General features: G+C 41.2%; 1 protein-coding gene across 1 annotated transcript; it reads right to left on the bottom strand.

The window, feature by feature from the left end:
* Positions 1 to 7,908: 7,908 nt before the first annotated feature.
* LOC144133781 (uncharacterized) lies at positions 7,909 to 8,757 on the bottom strand. The gene has a single exon (XM_077666885.1). It carries the CDS (start codon positions 8,755 to 8,757, stop codon positions 7,909 to 7,911), a length of 849 nt encoding a protein of 282 aa, XP_077523011.1.
* Positions 8,758 to 21,925: the final 13,168 nt, after the last annotated feature.

Here is a 21,925-nt window from a genome sequence, read left to right as displayed (position 1 = left end):
CAGCGTTCTTGTTTGTGGCCAGCAATCCAGACAGTAAGTGAGCATTCCAAAAAGATTTTTAGGTTGTTCATCTATGCTGAAATTCATGAACTAGCCAGCTTCGGTAAGTGTTGACTGCAAGTCCAGAATTAATATTTGCATTCATATTGCATGGACGTTTCCTTTAACCTCTCAATATTATATTGCGCTTTTATACAGGCTCAAAGCTGGCCATACGTCACAGGAGCCCAGCTCCGAACGACAGATGCAAACTGCATTTTTTAGTGAAAAATCTGAAGCAGCTTTGCACAACTGCCATCTCTGCCTTGCAACTTGGGAAGTAGTCATGAATTGCTAACAAGACTGCTGTAATTGAAGAGTGAACATGGAGCTGGTCACCATTTTTCAAGATCAAATCAAGAAATAGCGCATCAGCAACCTACTCTCAACCTCCAGCTCTGTGCAGCCATCCTTTTTTTAGAGAACAATGCAGCTACCACATTTTGGATGCTGGCTTCATTTGATGTGCAAGTGATCACCAACAGGACGTTTTTTTAATATTAAGCGTTCTTATTTGTGGCCAGCAACAGCAGGCTTCTGTAAGTGCTGACTGCAAGTCAAGATTAAATATTTGCATTCATCTTGCATGGACGTTTGCCGTTACCTCTCAATTATATATTGCGCTTTTATACAGGCTCAAAGGTGGCCGTATGTCACAGGAGCCAAGCTCCGAACGACAGATGAAAGTTGCATTTTTTAGTGAAAAAGAAATTCTGAAGCAGCTTTGCACAACTGCCATCTCTGCCTTAAAACTTGTGAAGTAGTCATGAATTGCGAGGAGACTCTGCTGTAAGTGCAGAGTGAACATGGAGCTGGTCACCATTTTTCAAGATCAAATCAAGAAATAGTGCATCAGCAACCTATTCTCATCATCCAGCTCTGTGCAGCCATCTTTTTTTTTAAGGAACAATGCAGCTACCACATTTTGGATGCTGGCTTCATTTGATGTGCAAGTGATCACCAACAGGACGTTTTTTTAATATTAAGCGCTCTTATTTGTGGCCAGCAACAGCAGGCTTCTGTAAGTGCTGACTGCAAGTCAAGAATAAATATTTGCATTCATCTTGCATGGACGTTTGCCGTTACCTCTCAATTTTATATTGCCCTTTTATACAGGCTCAAAGCTGGCCGTATGTCACAAGAGCCAAGCTGCGAACGACAAATGAAAGCTGCAGTTTTTTAGTAAAAAAGAAATTCTGAAGCAGCTTTGCACAACTGCCATCTCTGCCTTGGACGTTGTGAAGTAGTCATGAATTGACAGGAGACTTTGTTGCAAGTGCAGAGTGAACATGGAGATGGTCAACATTTTTCAAGATCAAATCAAGAAATAGTGCCTCAGGAACCTATTATCAACCTCCAGCTCTGTGCAGCCATCTTTTTTTTTTTAAGGAACAATGCAGCTACCACATTTAGGATCTTGGCTTCATTTGATGTGCGAGTGATCACCAACAGGATGTTATTTTTTAATTAAGCATTCCTATTTGTGGCCACCAAGAGCAAGCTTCTGTAAGTGTTGACAGCAAGTCAAGAATAAATATTTGCATTCATTTTGCATGGACATTTGCTGTTACCTCTCAATTTTAAATTGCGCTTTTAGACCGGCTCAAAGCTGGCCGTATGTCACAGGAGCCAAGCTCCGAACGACAGAAGCTGCATTTTTTATTGAAAAAGTAATTCTGAAGCAGCTTTGCACAACTGCAATCTCTCCCTTGGACCTTGTGAAGTAGTTATGAATTGCCAGGAGACTGCTGCAAGTGCAGAGTGAGCATGGAGCTGGTCAACATTTTTCAAGATCAAATCAAGAAATATTGCATCAGCCACCTACTATCGACCTCCAGCTCAGTGCAGCCATCCTTTTTTTTAGGGAACAACGCAGCTACCACATTTAGGATGTTGGCTTCATTTGATGTACAAGTGATCACCAACAAAACGTTTTTTAAAATGCAGCGTTCATGTTTGTGGCCAGAAATCCAGAAAGTAAGTGAGTATTCCAAAAAAGATTTTAGGCTGTTCATCTATGCTGAAATCTATGAACTAGCCAGCTTCGGTAAGTGTTGACTGCAAGTCCAGATTAAATATTTCCATTCATGTTGCATGGACGTTTCCTTAATAATAATAATTGGTTTTTGGAGAAAGGAAATGGCGCAGTATCTGTCTCATATATCTTTGGACACCTGTACCGCGCCGTAAGGAAAGGGATAAAGGAGGGAGTGAAAGAAGAAAGGAAGAAGAGGTGCCGTAGTGGAGGGCTCCGGCATAATTTCGACCATCTGGGGATCTTTAACGTGCACTGACATCGCACAGCACACGGGCGCCTTAGCGTTTTTCCTCCATAAAAACGCAGCCGCCGAGGTCGGGTTCGAACCCGGGAACTCCGGATCAGTAGTCGAGCGCCCTAACCACTGAGCCACCGCGGCGGGGCAGGACGTTTCCTTTAACCTCTCAATTTTATATAGCGCTTTTATACAGGCTCAAAGCTGGCCATATGTCACAGGAGCCAAGCTCCGAACGACAGATGAAAGCTGCATTTTTTAGTGAAAAATCAGAAGCAGCTTTGCACAACTGCCATCTCTGCCTTGCAACTTGTGAAGTAGTCATGAATTGCCAAGAGACTGCTGTAATTGCACAGTGAACATGGAGCTGGTCACCATTTTTCAAGATCAAATCAAGAAATAGCGCATCAGCAACCTACTCTCAAGCTCCAGCTCTGTGCAGCCATCCTTTTTTAGGGAACAATGCAGCTACCACATTTAGGATGCTGGCTTCATTTATGTGCAAGTGATCACCAACAGGACGTTTTTTTAATATTAAGCGTTCTTATTTGTGGCCAGCAACAGCAATCTTCTGTAAGTGCTGACTGCAAGTCAAGATTAAATATTTGCGTTCATGTTGCATGGAAGTTTGCTGTTACCTCTCAATTTTATATTGCGCTTTTATACAGGCTCAAAGCTGGCCGTATGTCACAGGAGCCAAGCTCTGAAGGACAGATGAAAGCTGCATTTTTTAGTGAAAAAGAAATTCTGAAGCAGCTTTGCACAACTGCCATCTCTGCCTTAGACCTTGTGAAGTAGTCATGAATTGTCAGGAGACTGCTGCAAGTGCAGAGTGAACATAGAGCTGGTCAACATTTTTCAAGATCAAATCAAGAAATAGTGCATCAGCAACCTATTCTCAACGTCCAGCTCTGTGCAGCCAATCTTTTTTAGGAAAAAATGCAGCTACTACATTTAGGAATTTGGCTTCATTTGATGTGTAAATGACCACCAACAGGACGTTTTTTTGAATATTCAGCGTTCTTATTTGTGGCCAGCAATCAAGACAGCAAGTGAGCGTTCCAAAGATTTTGAGGTTGTTCATCTATGCAGAAATCCATGAACTAGCCAGTTTCTGTAAGTGCTGACTGCAAGTCAAGATTAAAAATTTGCATTCATGTTGCATGGACGTTTGCTGTTACCTCTCAATTTTATATTGCGCTTTTATACAGGCTCAAAGCTGGCCGTATGTCACAGCAGCCAAGCTCCGAACGACAGTTGAAAGCTGCTGTTTTTTAGTGAAAAAGAAATTATGAAGCAGCTTTGCACAACTGCAATCTCTGCATTGGACCTTGTGAAGTAGTCATGAATTGTCAGGAGACTGCTGCAAGTGCAGAGTGAGCATGGAACTGGTCAACATATTTCAAGATCAAATCAAGAAATAGTGCATCAGCAACCTACTCTCAATTTCCAGCTCTGTGCAGCCACCTTTTTTTAGGGAACAATGCAGCTACCAGATTTAGGATGTTGGCTTCATTTGATGTGCAAGTGATCACCAACAGGACGTTTTTTTAATATGCAGCGTTCTTGTTTGTGGCCAGCAATCCAGACAGTAAGTGAGCATTCCAAAAAGATTTTTAGGTTGTTCATCTATGCTGAAATCCATGAACTAGCCAGCTTCGGTAAGTGTTGACTGCAAGTCCAGAATTAATATTTGCATTCATATTGCATGGACGTTTCCTTTAACCTCTCAATAATATATTGCGCTTTTATACAGGCTCAAAGCTGGCCATACGTCACAGGAGCCAAGCTCCGAACGACAGATGCAAACTGCATTTTTTAGTGAAAAATCTGAAGCAGCTTTGCACAACTGCCATCTCTGCCTTGCAACTTGGGAAGTAGTCATGAATTGCGAGGAGACTCTGCTGTAAGTGCAGAGTGAACATGGAGCTGGTCACCATTTTTCAAGATCAAATCAAGAAATAGTGCATCAGCAAACTATTCTCAACATCCAGCTCTGTGCAGCCATCTATTTTTTAGAGAACAATGCAGCTGCCACATTTAGGATGTTGGCTTCATTTGATGTGCAAGTGATCACCAACAGGGCGTTTTTTTTAAAATTCAGCGTTCTTATTTGTGGCCAGCAATCAAGACAGAAAGTGAGCGTTCCAAAATAATTTTGAGGTTGTTCATCTATGCAGAATTCCATGAAGTAGGCAGCTTTTGTAAGTGCTGACAGCAAGACAAGGCTAAACATTTGCATTCATGTTGCATGACGTTTGCAGTTACCTCTCAATTTTATATTGCGCTTTTATACAGGCTCAAAGCTGGCCGTATGTCACAGGAGCCAAGCTCCGAACGACAGAAGAAAGCTGCATTTTTAGTGAAAAAGAAATTCTGAAGCAGCTTTGCACAACTGCCATCTCTGCCTTGGACCTTGTGAAGTAGTCATGAATTCATTCATTCATTCATTTTGCATTTATTTCAGTCATGTACAATGGCTGAGGAGAAAGGAAAAAAAGCCGCGCACGCGGCTTGACAAAGCTCCCATCTCCCGTAGCGGCTTGGCACGGCGATGACAGGCAGCAGTAAAACAATAACAAGAGAATGCATGAAATAACAAATATGCACAATATCTTCATAACAGATCACCAGAATAGTCTCGGTACTGTTACACGCAAATGATAGTTTAATCACAGCACATGGATACTTAGTTTATTTTACCGTTGGATATGATTCATTGTTTTGTAAGAACATATTTCTGACAGCGTTATATGAAACGGAAACAATGGATTGATTAGTGAAAGCATTTCTATTAAGGAAAGATGGCAACACATACCTGAGTGTTTGAAAACCGTAATTTGTGCGTGGACAAGGTACATACCAATATTCGTAGTGTCTTGTGTTGTGAACAGCGGTATTTTCCCGTAGATTCGCAAGGTCAGAAAAAAATGTGCTGTGACTATGTACCTGAGATTTGTACTGCTGAATTACACGGTACTGATGAATAACCCTTGCATCCATAATGCGGTATTTTGCAAATAGAGCACTCGTATGTGCTAAGTATGTGGCACCCGCAATTGCTCTGACTGCATTTTTTTGTAATGTCAAAACCTTTTGAATATTAGTTTGCGTCGTTGTACCCCAAACCAAATGACAATATTTAACATGAGAGTCAAAGAGGGCATGGTAAATAACAAGTTTTGTCCTAGTAGGTATCATGCACTTTAACCTTCTGAGTATGCCGACAACGCGACCTAGCTTACTCTCTATTTGCTCGATGTGGTAGTCCCATAACATAAATTCATTGAAGTGAACGCCAAGTGTTTTTACAACATTAGTTATTTCTATTATATTACCACCCAATACTAAATCTGTATGTACAGCCCATTTGACATTTTTAGCTCTAAAAAATATCGCCTTCGTTTTCCGTGTGTTTATTAGTAGGGAATTTTTTTCAGACCATGAGTTAAGTTTTCCCAACACGCTATTAGCCTTTTCTACTATATCATTCGCGTTGGTGCCGGTCAGAAATAAAGTAGTGTCGTCAGCGTAAATTACGTATTCTGTTTCGGAGTCAATCTGTACTAAATCATTAATATATACATTAAATAAAAAGGGACCAACGATACTACCTTGAGGTACACCATGCTTTATTTTATTGTAAGTAGAGCGATGATTATCTATAGAAACGTACTGATATCGGTCAGTTAAATAGCTGGTGATAAGAGATAGTGCTTCGTTCCGAACACCGTATGCAGAAAGTTTAAGAAGAAGAGTTTCGTGATGAATCCTATCGAAGGCTTTGGTGAAATCTATGTATATTCCAAGGGTTATTTGTTTACATTCAATGTTATTTAAGATTATTTCTTTTTGCTTCAAGAGAGCCATTTCAGTAGAGGACTTAGGTCTAAATCCAAACTGTCTTGGAGTTATCACGTTGTATTTTTCAAGAAAATTGGAAAGTCGTAAATGTATTGTTTTTTCCAAGCCCTTAGAAAAAATAGGCAATATAGACACTGGTCTATAATTACCAAGATCGTTTTTCGAACCACCTTTATAAAGAACAACTACTTTTGCTATTTTCATGTCCGAAGGGAAAATGCCGGTAGTCAAAGACAAGTTATAAATATAGGTTAAAATTGGGCAGATAATGTCCAAGACGTACATAACAGGTTTCATTTTCAGTCCAAAAGCATCTTCACTGTTTGTATTGTTCATGCCTTTATATATATTAAGCACCTCATTTTCGTCACAACATGTTATAAAAATACTGTTACTTGTATGATTCGTAATGTAATCCAATGCCATATTGTTGTGTTCACTATCAACAAGTCCACTGAAATAGCTAATAAACATATTTGCGAGTGCGAGTCCACTATAACTAATGCCTTCCATTGTAATACTGTCAATTGTATATGTAGAGTTAGGGTTCAAGACTCGATTCAACCTATTCCAAACTTTCTTTTGATCGGTCATACCAGCGAACATGTTAAGGTGATATGCATTCCTCGCTTTTCTTAAAGTTAAGTTCAGTTTGTTTCGGTACCTCTTGAACGTTGCCCACGATTCTGGACTGCGACTTTGTAAGAATTTCTGATAGAGGGAATTCTTCCTGGCAATCATTCGAAGAATATGCCAGGTAATCCAGGGTTTACGAGCTCGTTTTGGTTTCTTTACATCTTTGTACGGAAAACTGTTATGATATATACAAGCGAATGTCTTCAGAAAACAACTAAACGCTATGTCAGCAGTCAATGCAGCAAAAACTGGTTCCCAGTTGACGTTCATTATTTTGCGTCGAAATGTTTCTAACGTGGTTGGGGTGATCTGCTGTATTTTTACATTTGTTTGTTTACAGGTTGATTTTAATACAGGCACACTATTACATACGATGTAAACAGGCAGGTGGTCACTAATAGCATAATTAATAACCACGGTTGAGAGCACATTTGTTGCGTTATTTGTAATCAGCATATCAAGAAGTGTTGCCGTAGTGGGTGTTATGCGTGTAGGTAATGCCACAACGTTTACAAGACAATATGATTCCATTAGTAATAATAGTCGTGACTTTCTGGGTGTATTTTCTTGCATATCGACATTGAAATCACCACCTATATATACAGTGTAATTATATTCAGTGGCAAATTGAAAAACATGCTCCATATAGTGAAAAAAGTTCTCAACACAACCATTCGGGGGGCGATACACAACAGTGAAGAGGTTCTTATGGCTACAAACTGAGAGCACCTCATAATCAGGTGTAACCGAAGTAATCTCATCAACCCTTTCACACTGAACACTATCAAGCACAAACAAAGAAACGCCTCCACCTCTTCTGCTTGTTCTGTTTAGGAAGTAAGACTGATAGTTGAGCAGCTCAGGACAATCAACTTTGTCTTTGACCCATGTCTCAGTAAGCATTACCACAGAGAACATGAATTTAAACTGTTCAAGGAATGCACGTAAAATGTCATGTTTATCGCGAACAGACTGAATATTCAAACATAGCACTGAAAAATGGTTAGACTGACCCTGAACCTCATTATTAATATCATTCGGAGAGAGGTAAGTATCACCCATCTAGAAGGAACTAATTACAATCAAGAGCAGTGACTCACTGCAACAGCCTCCTCAAATCGTCATCGCATCGAATCACGTGTGCCAGTTCCCCGTGCGCCTTTCGTACAAGCACTTTGTTGTTCCGGTGCCAGGCATACTTGTAGGCATTCGCATCAGCCCATTTCATTGCAGAATCGAGAAGCGTTCTGTTCAACCGAGTCAGGTTTTCTACGATTGAGACCTCAGAGCCAGACGTTCTGAGTGATTTGGCTTTCAAAAACCATTGATCTCTGAGCTCCTGGGAAGTGAAACGAACTAGCACACCGGGAACTTTGCCTTGTTTCGCGGGAAGCCTGTGTACGGCATCCACATCACCCTCGCACAGCTCAGGAAGCTCAATTGAGTGGGCCACATCATTCACTTTTTCAAGCAAATTCTCACCATCTGACTCCGAAATGCCATGGAATACCAAATTTTGCCGTCTACTCCTCCACTCCAAATCGTTCACAGTGACCTTCAGATGACTCACTTCCTCATTGTTACTACAACTTTCAAGGACAACAACTCGCTTTCGAAGTTCCTTAATCTCTGCCTCTTGTCTAGCCATTGTTTTTAACACTTCATCATATTTCTCTGACATCATATTGATCGACTTGTCAATATTGTCAACTTTTTCTGGAAGATGTTCAAGTTTCTCAAGTCTCGCAAGGATAGCACTGAGAATGACAGGTATATTGACTTCGTCTCCCTCCTTGCCGCCTCCCGCCCCTCTCAGGCGTGACGAATAGCATGTGCCACATTTCCAGACCTCGAAAAAAGCCTCAGCCTTTCCCTTCGCAGCAGCCTCAGACACCCCAGAACATTTTCCTAGGTGGAACAAGTTGCTACATTCAGAGCATTCCATTACACGGCCTTTGGCTGGAATTGCTTTCGAACATGCCGCACATATTTTATCGCGGCCAGCCATGTCTTATCTAACACAGGCCAACAAGTCAAAAAGGCACAGCACAAAGCAAGACACTTTCGGCAGCGGTGGCAGCAGGGTAAGACCTAGACTGAAAATGTAAAGGCGAAAGCACCAACCTGCAACCAGTTGTACGGAGCAATTAGGCTGCGAACCGCTGTCTGCCACCACCGCAGCCGAAGTGACGAGCAGTGGGCGTGACAGGAGCGGCACAAATCATCCCGGTGATAGCAGCCTGGTGACGCTAGCAGCGGTAGTTGCTTGAGGAAACGAAATGCCGTGCATCCACAGCCGATCAGTTCAAAGAAGGTTACTGCAGGTCCCACAGTCTTGGGAATTAAAGGCGAAGGAGAAATCCGTCGCGCAGTCTGCAACCTGCAACCTGCAACCAGTTGTACGGAGCAATTAGGCTGCGAACCGCTGTCTGCCACCACCGCAGCCGAAGTGACGAGCAGTGGGCGTGACAGGAGCGGCACAAATCATTCGGTGATAGCAGCCTGGTGACGCTAGCAGCGGTAGTTGCTTGAGGAAACGAAATGCCGTGCATCCACAGCCGATCAGTTCAAAGAAGGTTACTGCAGGTCCCACAGTCTTGGGAATTCCAGGCGAAGGAGAAATCCGTCGCGCAGTCTGCAACCTGCAACCTGCAACCAGTTGTACGGAGCAATTAGGCTGCGAACCACTGTCTGCCACCACCGCAGCCGAAGACTGCCAGGAGACTGCTGTAAGTGCAGAGTGAGCATGGAGCTGGTCAACATTTTTCAAGATCAAATCAAGAAATAGTGCATCAGCAACCTATTCTCAGCCTCCAGCTCTGTGCAGCCATCCATTTTTAGCGAACAATGCAGCTACCAAATTTAGGATGTTGGCTTCATTTGATGTGCAAGTGATCACCAACGGGACGTTTTTTTTAATATTCAGCGTTGTTATTTGTGGAAAGCAATCAAGAACACAATTGAGCATTCAAAAAAGATGTTGATATTTGCATTCATGTTGCATAGATGCCTGCTGTTACCTCTCAATTTTATACTTCGCTTTTATACAGTCTGAAAGCTGGCCGTATGTCACAGCAGCCAAGCTCCGAACGAAAGATGAAAGCTGCATTTTTTTAGTGAAAATAAATTCTGAAGCATCTTTGCACAACTGCCTTCTCTGCCTTGGACCTTGTGTAGTAGTGAATTGCCAGGAGACTGCTGCAAATCCAGAGTGAACATGGAGCTGGTCAACATTTTTCAAGATCAAATCAAGAAATAGTGCATCAGCAACCTATTCTAAACCTCCAGCTCTGTGCAGAGATCCTTTCTTTAGGGAACAATGCAGCTACCACATTTAGAATGTTGGCTTCATTTGATGTGCAAGTGATCACCAACAGGACGTTTTTTTTAATATTAAGCATTCTTAATTGTGGCCAGCAACAGCAAGCTTCTGTAAGTGCTGACTGCAAGTCAAGATTAAACATTTGCATTCATGTTGCATGGACGTTTCCTTTAACCTCTCAATTTTATATTGCGCTTTTATGTTGTGTTGTGTTGGGTTTTATGGCACATAGGCAGCTAGGCCATCATGCGCCAAAGACAAGGTATAGAATTGCTTTTATACAGAATGTTTTGGAGTATAAAAAAGAGGCGATGGTGCAGATGACTTAAAAAGATTGTACTGCCTAGTAATTAAAGGGAAGAATTTTGGAAATGGCTAATGGTAAAAGCCTTAAAGATGGTCAGGCAGCCTAAGCGGCTTTCCTTGGCTAGCAAGGATCCTGAGCCTCCCAACCAATCAAATAAACAGCCTCAGCCTACTTCTCAAGAATGAGAAAGTGGCTGAGGTGTACCATGTATAAAAGCGATCCAGTGGTTAAAAAAAAATTACAGCTTTTCGAGTACGCCTGCTGCTTTTAAAAAGCTATAACTGGAAGGTATGTTAACAATAGCATTATCAGCTAAAAGCAATGTAGGGTGGAAAGGAATGCATTCATAATAAAATTGAGTGAAGTACTTTTTTCTTAGTTTTTCTTGTTTTATACATGAGAATAAAATGTGGTTAACCGTGAGTTCATCTCCGCATTCTTCGCAAACAGGTTTATCTTGTTTTGTTAACAGGAAATTGTGCGTAAGGTGCGTGTGGCCTATTCTGAGACGGCATAAAATCACTTCTTTAAAACGTTCTTGGTGCATACATGACTTACATTCACCTAAAATCTGCTTTACTAAGTGTTGTTTATTATTCAATTCGCTGTTCCAAGCCGATTGCCATTTTTTCCATAACTTCCTTTGTACTAATTTTATGCCTCTCAATTTTATATTGCGCTTTTATACCGGCTCAAAGCTGGCCGTATGTCACAGGAGCCAAGCTCCGAACGACAGAAGCTGCATTTTTTAGTAAAAAAGAAATTCTGAAGCAGCTTTGCACAACTGCAATCTCTGCCTTGGACCTTGTGAAGTAGTCATGAATTGCCAGGAGACTGCTGTAAGTGCAGAGTGAGCATGGAGCTGGTCAACATTTTTCAAGATCAAATCAAGAAATAGTGCATCAGCCACCTACTATCAACCTCCAGCTCTGTGCAGCCATCCATTTTTAGCGAACAATGCAGCTACCAAATTTAGGATGTTGGCTTCATTTGATGTGCAAGTGATCACCAACAAAACGTTTTTTAATATGCGGCGTTCATGTTTGTGGCCAGCAATTCAGAAAGTATGTGAGTATTCCAAAAAGATTTTTAGGTTGTTCATCTATGCTGAAATCCAAGAACAAGCCAGCTTCGGTAAGTGTAGACTGCAAGTCCAGATTAAATATTTCCATTCATGTTGCATGGACGTTTCCTTTAACCTCTCAATTTTATATAGCGCTTTTATACAGGCTCAAAGCTGGCCATATGTCACAGGAGCCAAGCTCCGAACGACAGATGAAAGCTGCATTTTTTAGTGAAAACTCTGAAGCAGCTTTGCACAACTGCCATCTCTGCCTTGCAACTTGTGAAGTAGTCATGAATTGCCAAGAGACTGCAGTAATTGCAGAGTGAACATGGAGCTGGTCACCATTTTTCAAGATCAAATCAAGAAATAGCGCATCAGCAACCTACTCTCAAGCTCCAGCTCTGTGCAGCCATCCTTTTTTTAGGGAACAATGCAGCTACCACATTTAGGATGCTGGCTTCATTTGATGTTCAAGTGATCAGCAACAGGACGTTTTTTTAATATTAAGCGTTCTTATTTGTGGCCAGCAACAGCAAGCTTCAGTAAGTGCTGACAGCAAGTCAAGATTAAATATTTGCATTCATGTTCCATGGACGTTTGGTGTTACCTCTCAATTTTTTATTGCGCTTTTATACAGGCTCATAGCTGGCCGTATGTCACAGGAGCCAAGCTCCGAACGACAGATGAAAGCTGCATTTTTTAGTGAAAAAGAAATTCCGAAGCAGCTTTGCACAACTGCCATCTCTGCCTTGGACCTTGTGAAGTAGTCATGAATTGCCAGGAGACTGCTGCAAGTGCAGAGTGAACATGGAGCTGGTCAACATATTTCAAGATCAAATCAAGAAATAGTGCATCAGCAACCTATTTTCAACGGCCAGCTCTGTGCTGCCATCTTTTTTAGGGAACAATGCAGCTACCACAATTAGGATCTTGGCTTCATTTGATGTGTAAATGATCACCAACACGACGTTTTTTTAATATTCAGCGTTTTTATTTGTCGCCAGCAATCACGACAGCAAGTGAGCGTTCCAAAGATTTTGAGGTTGTTCATCTATGCAGAAATCCATGAACTAGCCAGTTTCTGTAAGTGCTGACTGCAAGTCAAGATTAAAAATTTGCATTCATGTTGCATGGACGTTTGCTGTTACCTCTCAATTTTATATTGCGCTTTTATACAGGCTCAAAGCTGGCCATATGTCATGAGGAGCCAAGCTCCGAACGACAGATGAAAGCTGCATTTTTTAGTGAAAAATTTGAAGCAGCTTTGCACAACTGCCATCTCTGCCTTGCAACTTGTGAAGTAGTCATGAATTGCCAAGAGACTGCTGTAATTGCAGAGTGAACATGGAGCTGGTCACCATTTTTCAAGATCAACTCAAGAAATAGCTCATCAGCAACCTACTCTCAACCTCCAGCTCTGTGCAGCCATCCTTTTTTTAGGGAACAATGCAGCTACAACTTTAAGGATGCTGGCTTCATTTGATGTGCAAGTGATCACCAACAGGACGTTTTTTTTAATATTCAGCGCTCTTATTTGTGGCCAGCAATTATGAAAGCAAATGAGCGTTCCAAAAACATTTTGATTTTCATCTATGCAGAGATCCATGAACTAGCCAGCTTCTGTAAGTGCTGACTGCAAGTCAAGATTAAAAATTTGCGTTCATATTGCATGGACGTTTCCTTTAACCTCTCAATTTTATATTGCGCTTTTATACAGGCTCAAAGCTGGCCATATGTCACAGGAGCCAAGCTCCGAACGACAGATGAAAGCTGTATTTTTTAGTGAAAAATCTGAAGCAGCCTTGCACAACTGCCATCTCTGCCTTGCAACTTGTGAAGTAGTCATGAATTGCCAAGAGACTGCTGTAATTGCAGAGTGAACATGGAGCTGGTCACCATTTTTCAAGATCAAATCAAGAAATAGCGCATCAGCAACCTACTCTCAAGCTCCAGCTCTGTGCAGCCATCCTTTTTTTAGGGAACAATGCAGCTACCACATTTATGATGCTGGCTTCATTTGATGTGGAAGTGATCAGCAACAGGACGTTTTTTTAATATTAAGCGTTCTTATTTGTGGCCAGCAACAGCAAGCTTCAGTAAGTGCTGACAGCATGTCAAGATTAAATATTTCCATTCATTTTGCACGGACGTTTGCTGTTACCTCTCAATTTTATATTGCGCTTTTATACCGGCTCAAAGCTGGCCTTATGTCACAGGAGCCAAGCTCCGAACGACAGAAGCTGCATTTTTTAGTAAAAAGAAATTCTGCAGCAGCTTTGCACAACTGCAATCTCTGCCTTGGACCTTGTGAAGTAGTCATGAATTGCCAGGAGACTGCTGTAAGTGCAGAGTGAGAATGGAGCTGGTCAACATTTTTCAGGATCAAATCAAGAAATAGTGCATCAGCCACCTACTATCAACCTCCAGCTCTGTCCAGCCATCCTTTTTTTAGGGAACAACGCAGCTACCACATTTAGAATGTTGGCTTCATTTTATGTGCAAGCGATCACCAACAAAACGCTTTTTAATATGCAGCGTTCATGTTTGTGGCCAGCAATTCAGAAAGTAAGTGAGTATTCCAAAAAGATTTTTAGGTTGTTCATCAATGCTGAAATCCAAGAACAAGCCAGCTTCGGTAAGTGTTGACTGCAAGTCCAGATTAAATACTTCCATTCATGTTGCATGGACGTTTCCTTTAACCTCTCAATTTTGTATAGCGCTTTTATACAGGCTCAAAGCTGGCCATATGTCACAGGAGCCAAGCTCCGAACGACAGATGAAAGCTGCCTTTTTTAGTGAAAAATCTGAAGCAGCTTTGCACAACTGCCATCTCTGCCTTGCAACTTGTGAAGTAGTCATGAATTGCCAAGAGACTGCTGTAATTGCAGAGTGAACATGGAGCTGGTCATTATTTTTCAAGATCAAATCAAGAAATAGCGCATCAGCAACCTACTCTCAACCTCCAGCTCTGTGCAGCCATCCTTATTTTAGGGAACAATGCAGCTACAACTTTTAGGATGCTGGCTTCATTTGATATGCAAGTGATCACCAACAGGACGTTTTTTTAATATTCAGCGCTCTTATTTGTGGCCAGCAATTATGAAAGCAAATGAGCGTTCCAAAAAGATTTTGATTTTCATCTATGCAGAAATCCATGAACTAGCCAGCTTCTGTATGTGCTGACTGCAAGTCAAGATTAAAAATTTGCATTCATGTTGCATGGACGTTTGCTGTTACCTCTCAATTTTATATTGCGCTTATACAGGCTCAAAGCTGGCCGTATGTCACAGGAGCCAAGCTCCGAACGACAGATGAAAGCTGCATTTTTTAGTGAAAAAAATTCTGAAGCAGCTTTGCACAACTGCAATCTCTGCCTTGGACCTTGTGAAGTAGTCATGAATTGTCAGGTGACTGCTGCAAGTGCAGAGTGAGCATGGAACTGGTCAACATTTTTCAAGATCAAATCAAGAAATAGTGCATCAGCAACCTACTCTCAACCTCCTGCTCTGTGCAGCCATCCTTTTTTTTAGGGAACAATGCAGCTACCACATTAATAATGTTGGCTTCACTTGATGTGCAAGTGATCACCAAGTGGACGTTTTTTTAATATGCAGCGTTCTTGTTTGTTGCCAGCAATCCAGACAGTAAGTGAGCATTCCAAAAAGATTTTTAGGTTGTTCATCTATGCTGAAATCCATGAACTAGCCAGCTTCGGTAAGTGTTGACTGCAAGTCCAGAATTAATATTTGCGTTCATATTGCATGGACGTTTCCTTTAACCTCTCAATTTTATATTGCGCTTTTATGTTGTGTTGTGTTGGGTTTTATGGCACATAGGCAGCTAAGGCCATCATGCGCCAAACACAAGGTACAAAATTGCTTTTCTACCGAATGTTTTGGAGTATGAAAAAGAGGCGATGGTGCAGATGACTTAAAAAGATTGTACTGCCTAGTAATAAAAGGGAAGAATTTTAGAAATGGCTAATGGTAAAAGCCTTAAAGATGGTCATGCAGCCTAAGCGGCTTTCCTTGGCTAGCAAGGATCCTGAGCCTCCCAACCAATCAAATAAACAGCCTCAGCCTACTTCTCAAGAATGAGAAAGTGGCTGAGGTGTACCATGTATAAAAGCGATCCAGTGGTTAAAAAAAATTACAGCTTTTCAAGTACGCCTGCTGCTTTTAAAAAGCTATAACTGGAAGGTATGCTAACATTGGCATTATCACCTAAAAGCAATGTAGGGTGGAAAGGAATGCATTCATAATAAAATTGAGTGAAGTACTTTTTTCTTAGTTTTTCTTGTTTTATACATGAGAATAAAATGTGGTTAACCGTAAGTTCATCTCCGCATTCTTCGCAAACAGGTTTATCTTGTTTTGTTAACAGGAAGTTGTGCGTAAGGTGCGTGTGGCCTATTCTGAGGCGGCATAAATTCACTTCTTTAAAACGTTCTTGGTGCATACATGACTTACATTCACCTAAAATCGGCTTTACTAAGTGTTGTTTATTATTCAATTCGCTGTTCCAAGCCGATTGCCATTTTTTCCATAACTTCCTTTGTACTAATTTCATGCAGTCATTCAAGGGTATATTTAATTTTTTTATTTCTTTGCCACGAGATTGAGCAGCACAGAAATCTGCTCGCTCATTGCCTTTTATGCCGACATGACTCGGGACCCAGCAGAGTTTAATGTTTTGTCTTCTAGCTGTGGCTGTTACTATGTTGTGTATAATGTCACCAAGTATAGGAGTGATTTCGTTTCTTGAGTGGAGGGCTGTAAGTATACTTAAAGAGTCTGTGTAAATAATAGCGTTTACAAGGTTCTCGCTCAGTATTTTTTCTACGGTCACATATACTGCGTAACATTCTGCAGTGAAGATAGATGCGCACTGTGGAAGTCGTATTGTTGTCTCTGAATTCCCTCGCACCACTGCACTTCCTACATAAGTATCCGTTTTCGAACTTTCAGTATAAAAGGCTGTGAAACCATTGTATTTTTCCTCAAGTGCCAGAAATTCTTGTACTATTTGGTGTTGTGGAGTTTGCTTTTTGCGGAACTGTGTGAGAGTGAAATCGCACAATGTAGGAAAATCTTACCATGGAGGCAGAGGACTTCGTCTTTTGCGCTTTTATACAGGCTCAAAGCTGGCCGTATGTCACAAGAGCCAAGCTCCGATCGACAGATGAAAGCTGCAGTTTTTTTGTAAAAAAGAAATTCTGAAGCAGCTTTGCACAACTGCCATCTCTGCCTTGGACCTTGTGAAGTAGTCATGAATTGACAGGAGACTTTGTTGCAAGTGCAGAGTGAACATGGAGATGGTCAACATTTTTCAAGATCAGATCAAGAAATAGTGCCTCAGGAACCTATTATCAACCTCCAGCTCTGTGCAGCCATCCTTTTTTTATGGAACAATGCTGCTACTACATTTAGGATGTTGGCTTTATTTGATGTGCGAGTTATCACCAACAGAACGTTTTTTTTTAAATTAAGCATTCCTATTTGTGGCCACCAACAGAAAGCTTCTCTAAGTGTTGACCGCAAGTCAAGATTAAATATTTTCATTCATTCTGCATGGACGTTTGCTGTTACCTCTCAATTTTAAATTGCGCTTTTATACCGGCTCAAAGCTGGCCGTATGTCACAGGAGCCAAGCTCCGAACGACAGAAGCTGCATTTTTTAGTGAAAAAGAAACTCTAAGCAGCTTTGCACAACTGCAATCTCTGCCTTGGACCTTGTGAAGTAGTCATGAATTGCCAGGAGACTGCTGTAAGTGCAGAGTGAGCATGGAGCTGGTCAACATTTTTCAAGATCAAATCAAGAAATAGTGCATCAGCAACCTATTCTCAGCCTCCAGCTCTGTGCAGCCATCCATTTTTAGCGAACAATGCAGCTACCAAATTTAGGATGTTGGCTTCATTTTATGTGCAAGTGATCACCAACAAAACGTTTTTTAATATGCGGCGTTCATGTTTGTGGCCAGCAATTCAGAAAGTATGTGAGTATTCCAAAAAGATTTTTAGGTTGTTCATCTATGCTGAAATCCAAGAACAAGCCAGCTTCGGTAAGTGTTGACTGCAAGTCCAGATTAAATATTTCCATTCATGTTGCATGGACGTTTCCTTTAACCTCTCAATTTTATATAGCGCTTTTATACAGGCTCAAAGCTGGCCATATGTCACAGGAGCCAAGCTCCGAACGACAGATGAAAGCTGCATTTTTTAGGGAAAAATCTGAAGCAGCTTTGCACAACTGCCAACTCTGCCTTGCAACTTGTGAAGTAGTCATGAATTGCCAAGAGACTGCTGTAATTGCAGAGTGAACATGGAGCTGGTCACCGTTTTTCAAGATCAAATAAAAAAATAGCGCATCAGCAACCTACTCTCAAGCTCCAGCTCTGTGCAGCCATCCGTTTTTTAGGGAACAATGCAGCTACCACATTTATGATGCTGGCTTCATTTGATGTGCAAGTGATCAGCAACAGGACGGTTTTTTAATATTAAGCGTTCTTATTTGTGGCCAGCAACAGCAAGCTTCAGTAAGTGCTGACAGCAAGTCAAGAATAAATATTTGCATTCATGTTCCATGGACGTTTGCTGTTACCTCTCAATTTTATATTGCGCTTTTATACAGGCTCAAAGCTGGCCGTATGTCACAGGAGCCAAGCTCCGAACGACAGATGAAAGCTGCATTTTTTAGTGAAAAAGAAATTCCGAAGCAGCTTTGCACAACTGCCATCTCTGCCTTGGACCTTGTGAAGTAGTCATGAATTTCCAGGAGACTGCTGCAAGTGCAGAGTGAACATGGAGCTGGTCAACATATTTCAAGATCAAATCAAGAAATAGTGCATCAGCAACCTATTCTCAACGGCCAGCTCTGTGCAGCCATCTTTTTTTAGGGAACAATGCAGCTACCACATTTAGGATCTTGGCTTCATTTGATGTGTAAATGATCACCAACACAACGTTTTTTTAATATTCAGCGTTTTTATTTGTGGCCAGCAATCACGACAGCAAATGAGCGTTCCAAAGATTTTGAGGTTGTTCATCTATGCAGAAATCCATGAACTAGCCAGTTTCTGTAAGTGCTGACTGCAAGTCAAGATTAAAAATTTGCATTCATGTTGCATGGACGTTTGCCGTTACCTCTCAATTTTATATTGCGCTTTTATACCGGCTCAAAGCTGGCCGTATGTCACAGGAGCCAAGCTCCGAACGACAGAAGCTGCATTTTTTAGTAAAAAAGAAATTCTGAAGCAGCTTTGCACAACTGCAATCTCTGCCTTGGACCTTGTGAAGTAGTCATGAATTGCCAGGAGACTGCTGTAAGTGCAGAGTGAGCATGGAGCTGGTCAACATTTTTCAAGATCAAATCAAGAAATAGTGCGTCAGCAACCTACTCTCAACCTCCTGCTCTGTGCAGCCATCCTTTTTTAGGGAACAATGCAGCTACCACATTAATAATGTTGGCTTCACTTGATGTGCAAGTGATCACCAAGTGGACGTTTTTTTAATATGCAGCGTTCTTGTTTGTTGCCAGCAATCCAGACAGTAAGTGAGCATTCCAAAAAGATTTTTAGGTTGTTCATCTATGCTGAAATTCATGAACTAGCCAGCTTCGGTAAGTGTTGACTGCAAGTCCAGAGTTAATATTTGCGTTCATATTGCATGGACGTTTCCTTTAACCTCTCAATTTTATATTGCGCTTTTATGTTGTGTTGTGTTGGGTTTTATGGCACATAGGCAGCTAAGGCCATCATGCGCCAAACACAAGGTATAGAATTGCTTTTCTACAGAATGTTTTGGAGTATAAAAAAGAGGCGATGGTGCAGATGACTTAAAAAGATTGTACTGCCTAGTAATAAAAGGGAAGAATTTTAGAAATGGCTAATGGTAAAAGCCTTAAAGATGGTCAGGCAGCCTAAGCGGCTTTCCTTGGCTAGCAAGGATCCTGAGCCTCCCAACCAATCAAATAAACAGCCTCAGCCTACTTCTCAAGAATGAGAAAGTGGCTGAGGTGTACCATGTGTAAAAGCGATCCAGTGGTTAAAAAAAATTACAGCTTTTCAAGTACGCCTGCTGCTTTTAAAAAGCTATAACTGGAAGGTATGTTAACAATGGCATTATCAGCTAAAAGCAATGTAGGGTGGAAAGGAATGCATTCATAATAAAATTGAGTGAAGTACTTTTTTCTTAGTTTTTCTTGTTTTATACATGAGAATAAAATGTGGTTAACCGTAAGTTCATCTCCGCATTCTTCGCAAACAGGTTTATCTTGTTTTGTTAACAGGAAGTTGTGCGTAAGGTGCGTGTGGCCTATTCTGAGACGGCATAAAATCACTTCTTTAAAACGTTCTTGGTGCATACATGACTTACATTCACCTAAAATCGGCTTTACTAAGAGTTGTTTATTATTCAATTCGCTGTTCCAAGCCGATTGCAATTTTTTCCATAACTTCCTTTGTACTAATTTCATGCAGTCATTCAAGGCTATATTTAATTTTTTTATTTCCTTGCCACGAGCTTGAGCAGCACAGAAATCTGCTCGCTCATTGCCTTTTATGCCGACATGACTCGGGACCCAGCAGAGTTTAATGTTTTGTCTTCTAGCTGTGGCTGTTACTATGTTGTGTATAATGTCACCAAGTATAGGAGTGATTTCGTTTCTTGAGTGGAGGGCTGTAAGTATACTTAAAGAGTCTGTGTAAATAATAGCGTTTACAAGGTTCTCGCACAGTATTTTTTCTACGGTCACATATACTGCGTAACATTCTGCAGTGAAGATAGATGCGCACTGTGGAAGTCGTATTGTTGTCTCCGAATTCCCTCGCACCACTGCACTTCCTACATAAGTATCCGTTTTCGAACTTTCAGTATAAAAGGCTGTGAAACCATTGTATTTTTCCTCAAGTGCCAGAAATTCTTGTACTATTTGGTGTTGTGGAGTTTGCTTTTTGCGGAACTGCGTGAGAGTGAAATCGCACAATGTAGGAAAATCTTACCATGGAGGCAGTGGACTTCGTCTTTTGCGCTATTATACAGGCTCAAAGCTGGCCGTATGTCACAAGAGCCAAGCTCCGAACGACAGATGAAAGCTGCAGTTTTTTAGTAAAAAAGAAATTCTGAAGCAGCTTTGCACAACTGCCATCTCTGCCTTGGACCTTGTGAAGTAGTCATGAATTGACAGGAGACTTTGTTGCAAGTGCAGAGTGAACATGGAGATGGTCAACATTTTTCAAGATCAGATCAAGAAATAGTGCCTCAGGAACCTATTATCAACCTCCAGCTCTGTGCAGCCATCCTTTTTTTAAGGAACAATGCAGCTACCACATTTAGGATGTTGGCTTCATTTGATGTGCGAGTTATCACCAACAGAGCGTTTTTTTTAAATTAAGCATTCCTATTTGTGGCCACCAACAGAAAGCTTCTGTAAGTGTTGACCGCAAGTCAAGATTAAATATTTTCATTCATTTTGCATGGACGTTTGCTGTTACCTCTCAATTTTATATTGTGCTTTTATACCGGCTCAAAGCTGGCCGTATGTCACAGGAGCCAAGCTCCGAACGACAGAAGCTGCATTTTTTAGTGAAAAAGAAATTCTGCAGCAGCTTTGCACAACTGCAATCTCTGCCTTGGACCTTGTGAAGTAGTCATGAATTGCCAGGAGACTGCTGTAAGTGCAGAGTGAGCATGGAGCTGGTCAACATTTTTCAAGATCAAATCAAGAAATAGTGCATCAGCAACCTATTCTCAGCCTCCAACTCTGTGCAGCCATCCATTTTTAGCGAACAATGCAGCTACCAAATTTAGGATGTTGGCTTCATTTTATGTGCAAGTTATCACCAACAAAACGTTTTTTAATATGCAGCGTTCATGTTTGTGGCCAGCAATTCAGAAAGTATGTGAGTATTCCAAAAAGATTTTTAGGTTGTTCATCTATGCTGAAATCCAAGAACTAGCCAGCTTCGGTAAGTGTCGACTGCAAGTCCAGAATAAATATTTCCATTCATGTTGCATGGACGTTTCCTTTAACCTCTCAATTTTATATAGCACTTTTATACAGGCTCAAAGCTGGCTATATGTCACAGGAGCCAAGCTCCGAACGACAGATGAAAGCTGCATTTTTTAGTGAAAAAGAAATTCCGAAGCAGCTTTGCACAACTGCCATCTCTGCCTTGGACCTTGTGAAGTAGTCATGAATTGCCAGGAGTCTGCTGCAAGTGCAGAGTGAACATGGAGCTGGTCAACATATTTCAAGATCAAATCAAGAAATAGTGCATCAGCAACCTATTCTCAACGGCCAGCTCTGTGCAGCCATCTTTTTAAGGGAACAATGCAGCTACCACAATTAGGATCTTGGCTTCATTTGATGTGTAAATGATCACCAACACGACGTTTTTTTAATATTCAGCGTTTTTATTT

This window comes from Amblyomma americanum, chromosome 5 (assembly GCF_052857255.1).
Source record: "Amblyomma americanum isolate KBUSLIRL-KWMA chromosome 5, ASM5285725v1, whole genome shotgun sequence".
NCBI lineage: Eukaryota > Metazoa > Arthropoda > Arachnida > Ixodida > Ixodidae > Amblyomma > Amblyomma americanum.
Note: the sequence above shows the minus strand (reverse complement) of the source record. Positions and strands in the feature narration are given on the sequence as shown.

Coding starts and splice junctions, on each gene's coding strand:
- LOC144133781 (XM_077666885.1), bottom strand. CDS start 8,757: ATGGAATGCTCTGAATGTAGCAACTTGTTCCACCTAGGAAAATGTTCT.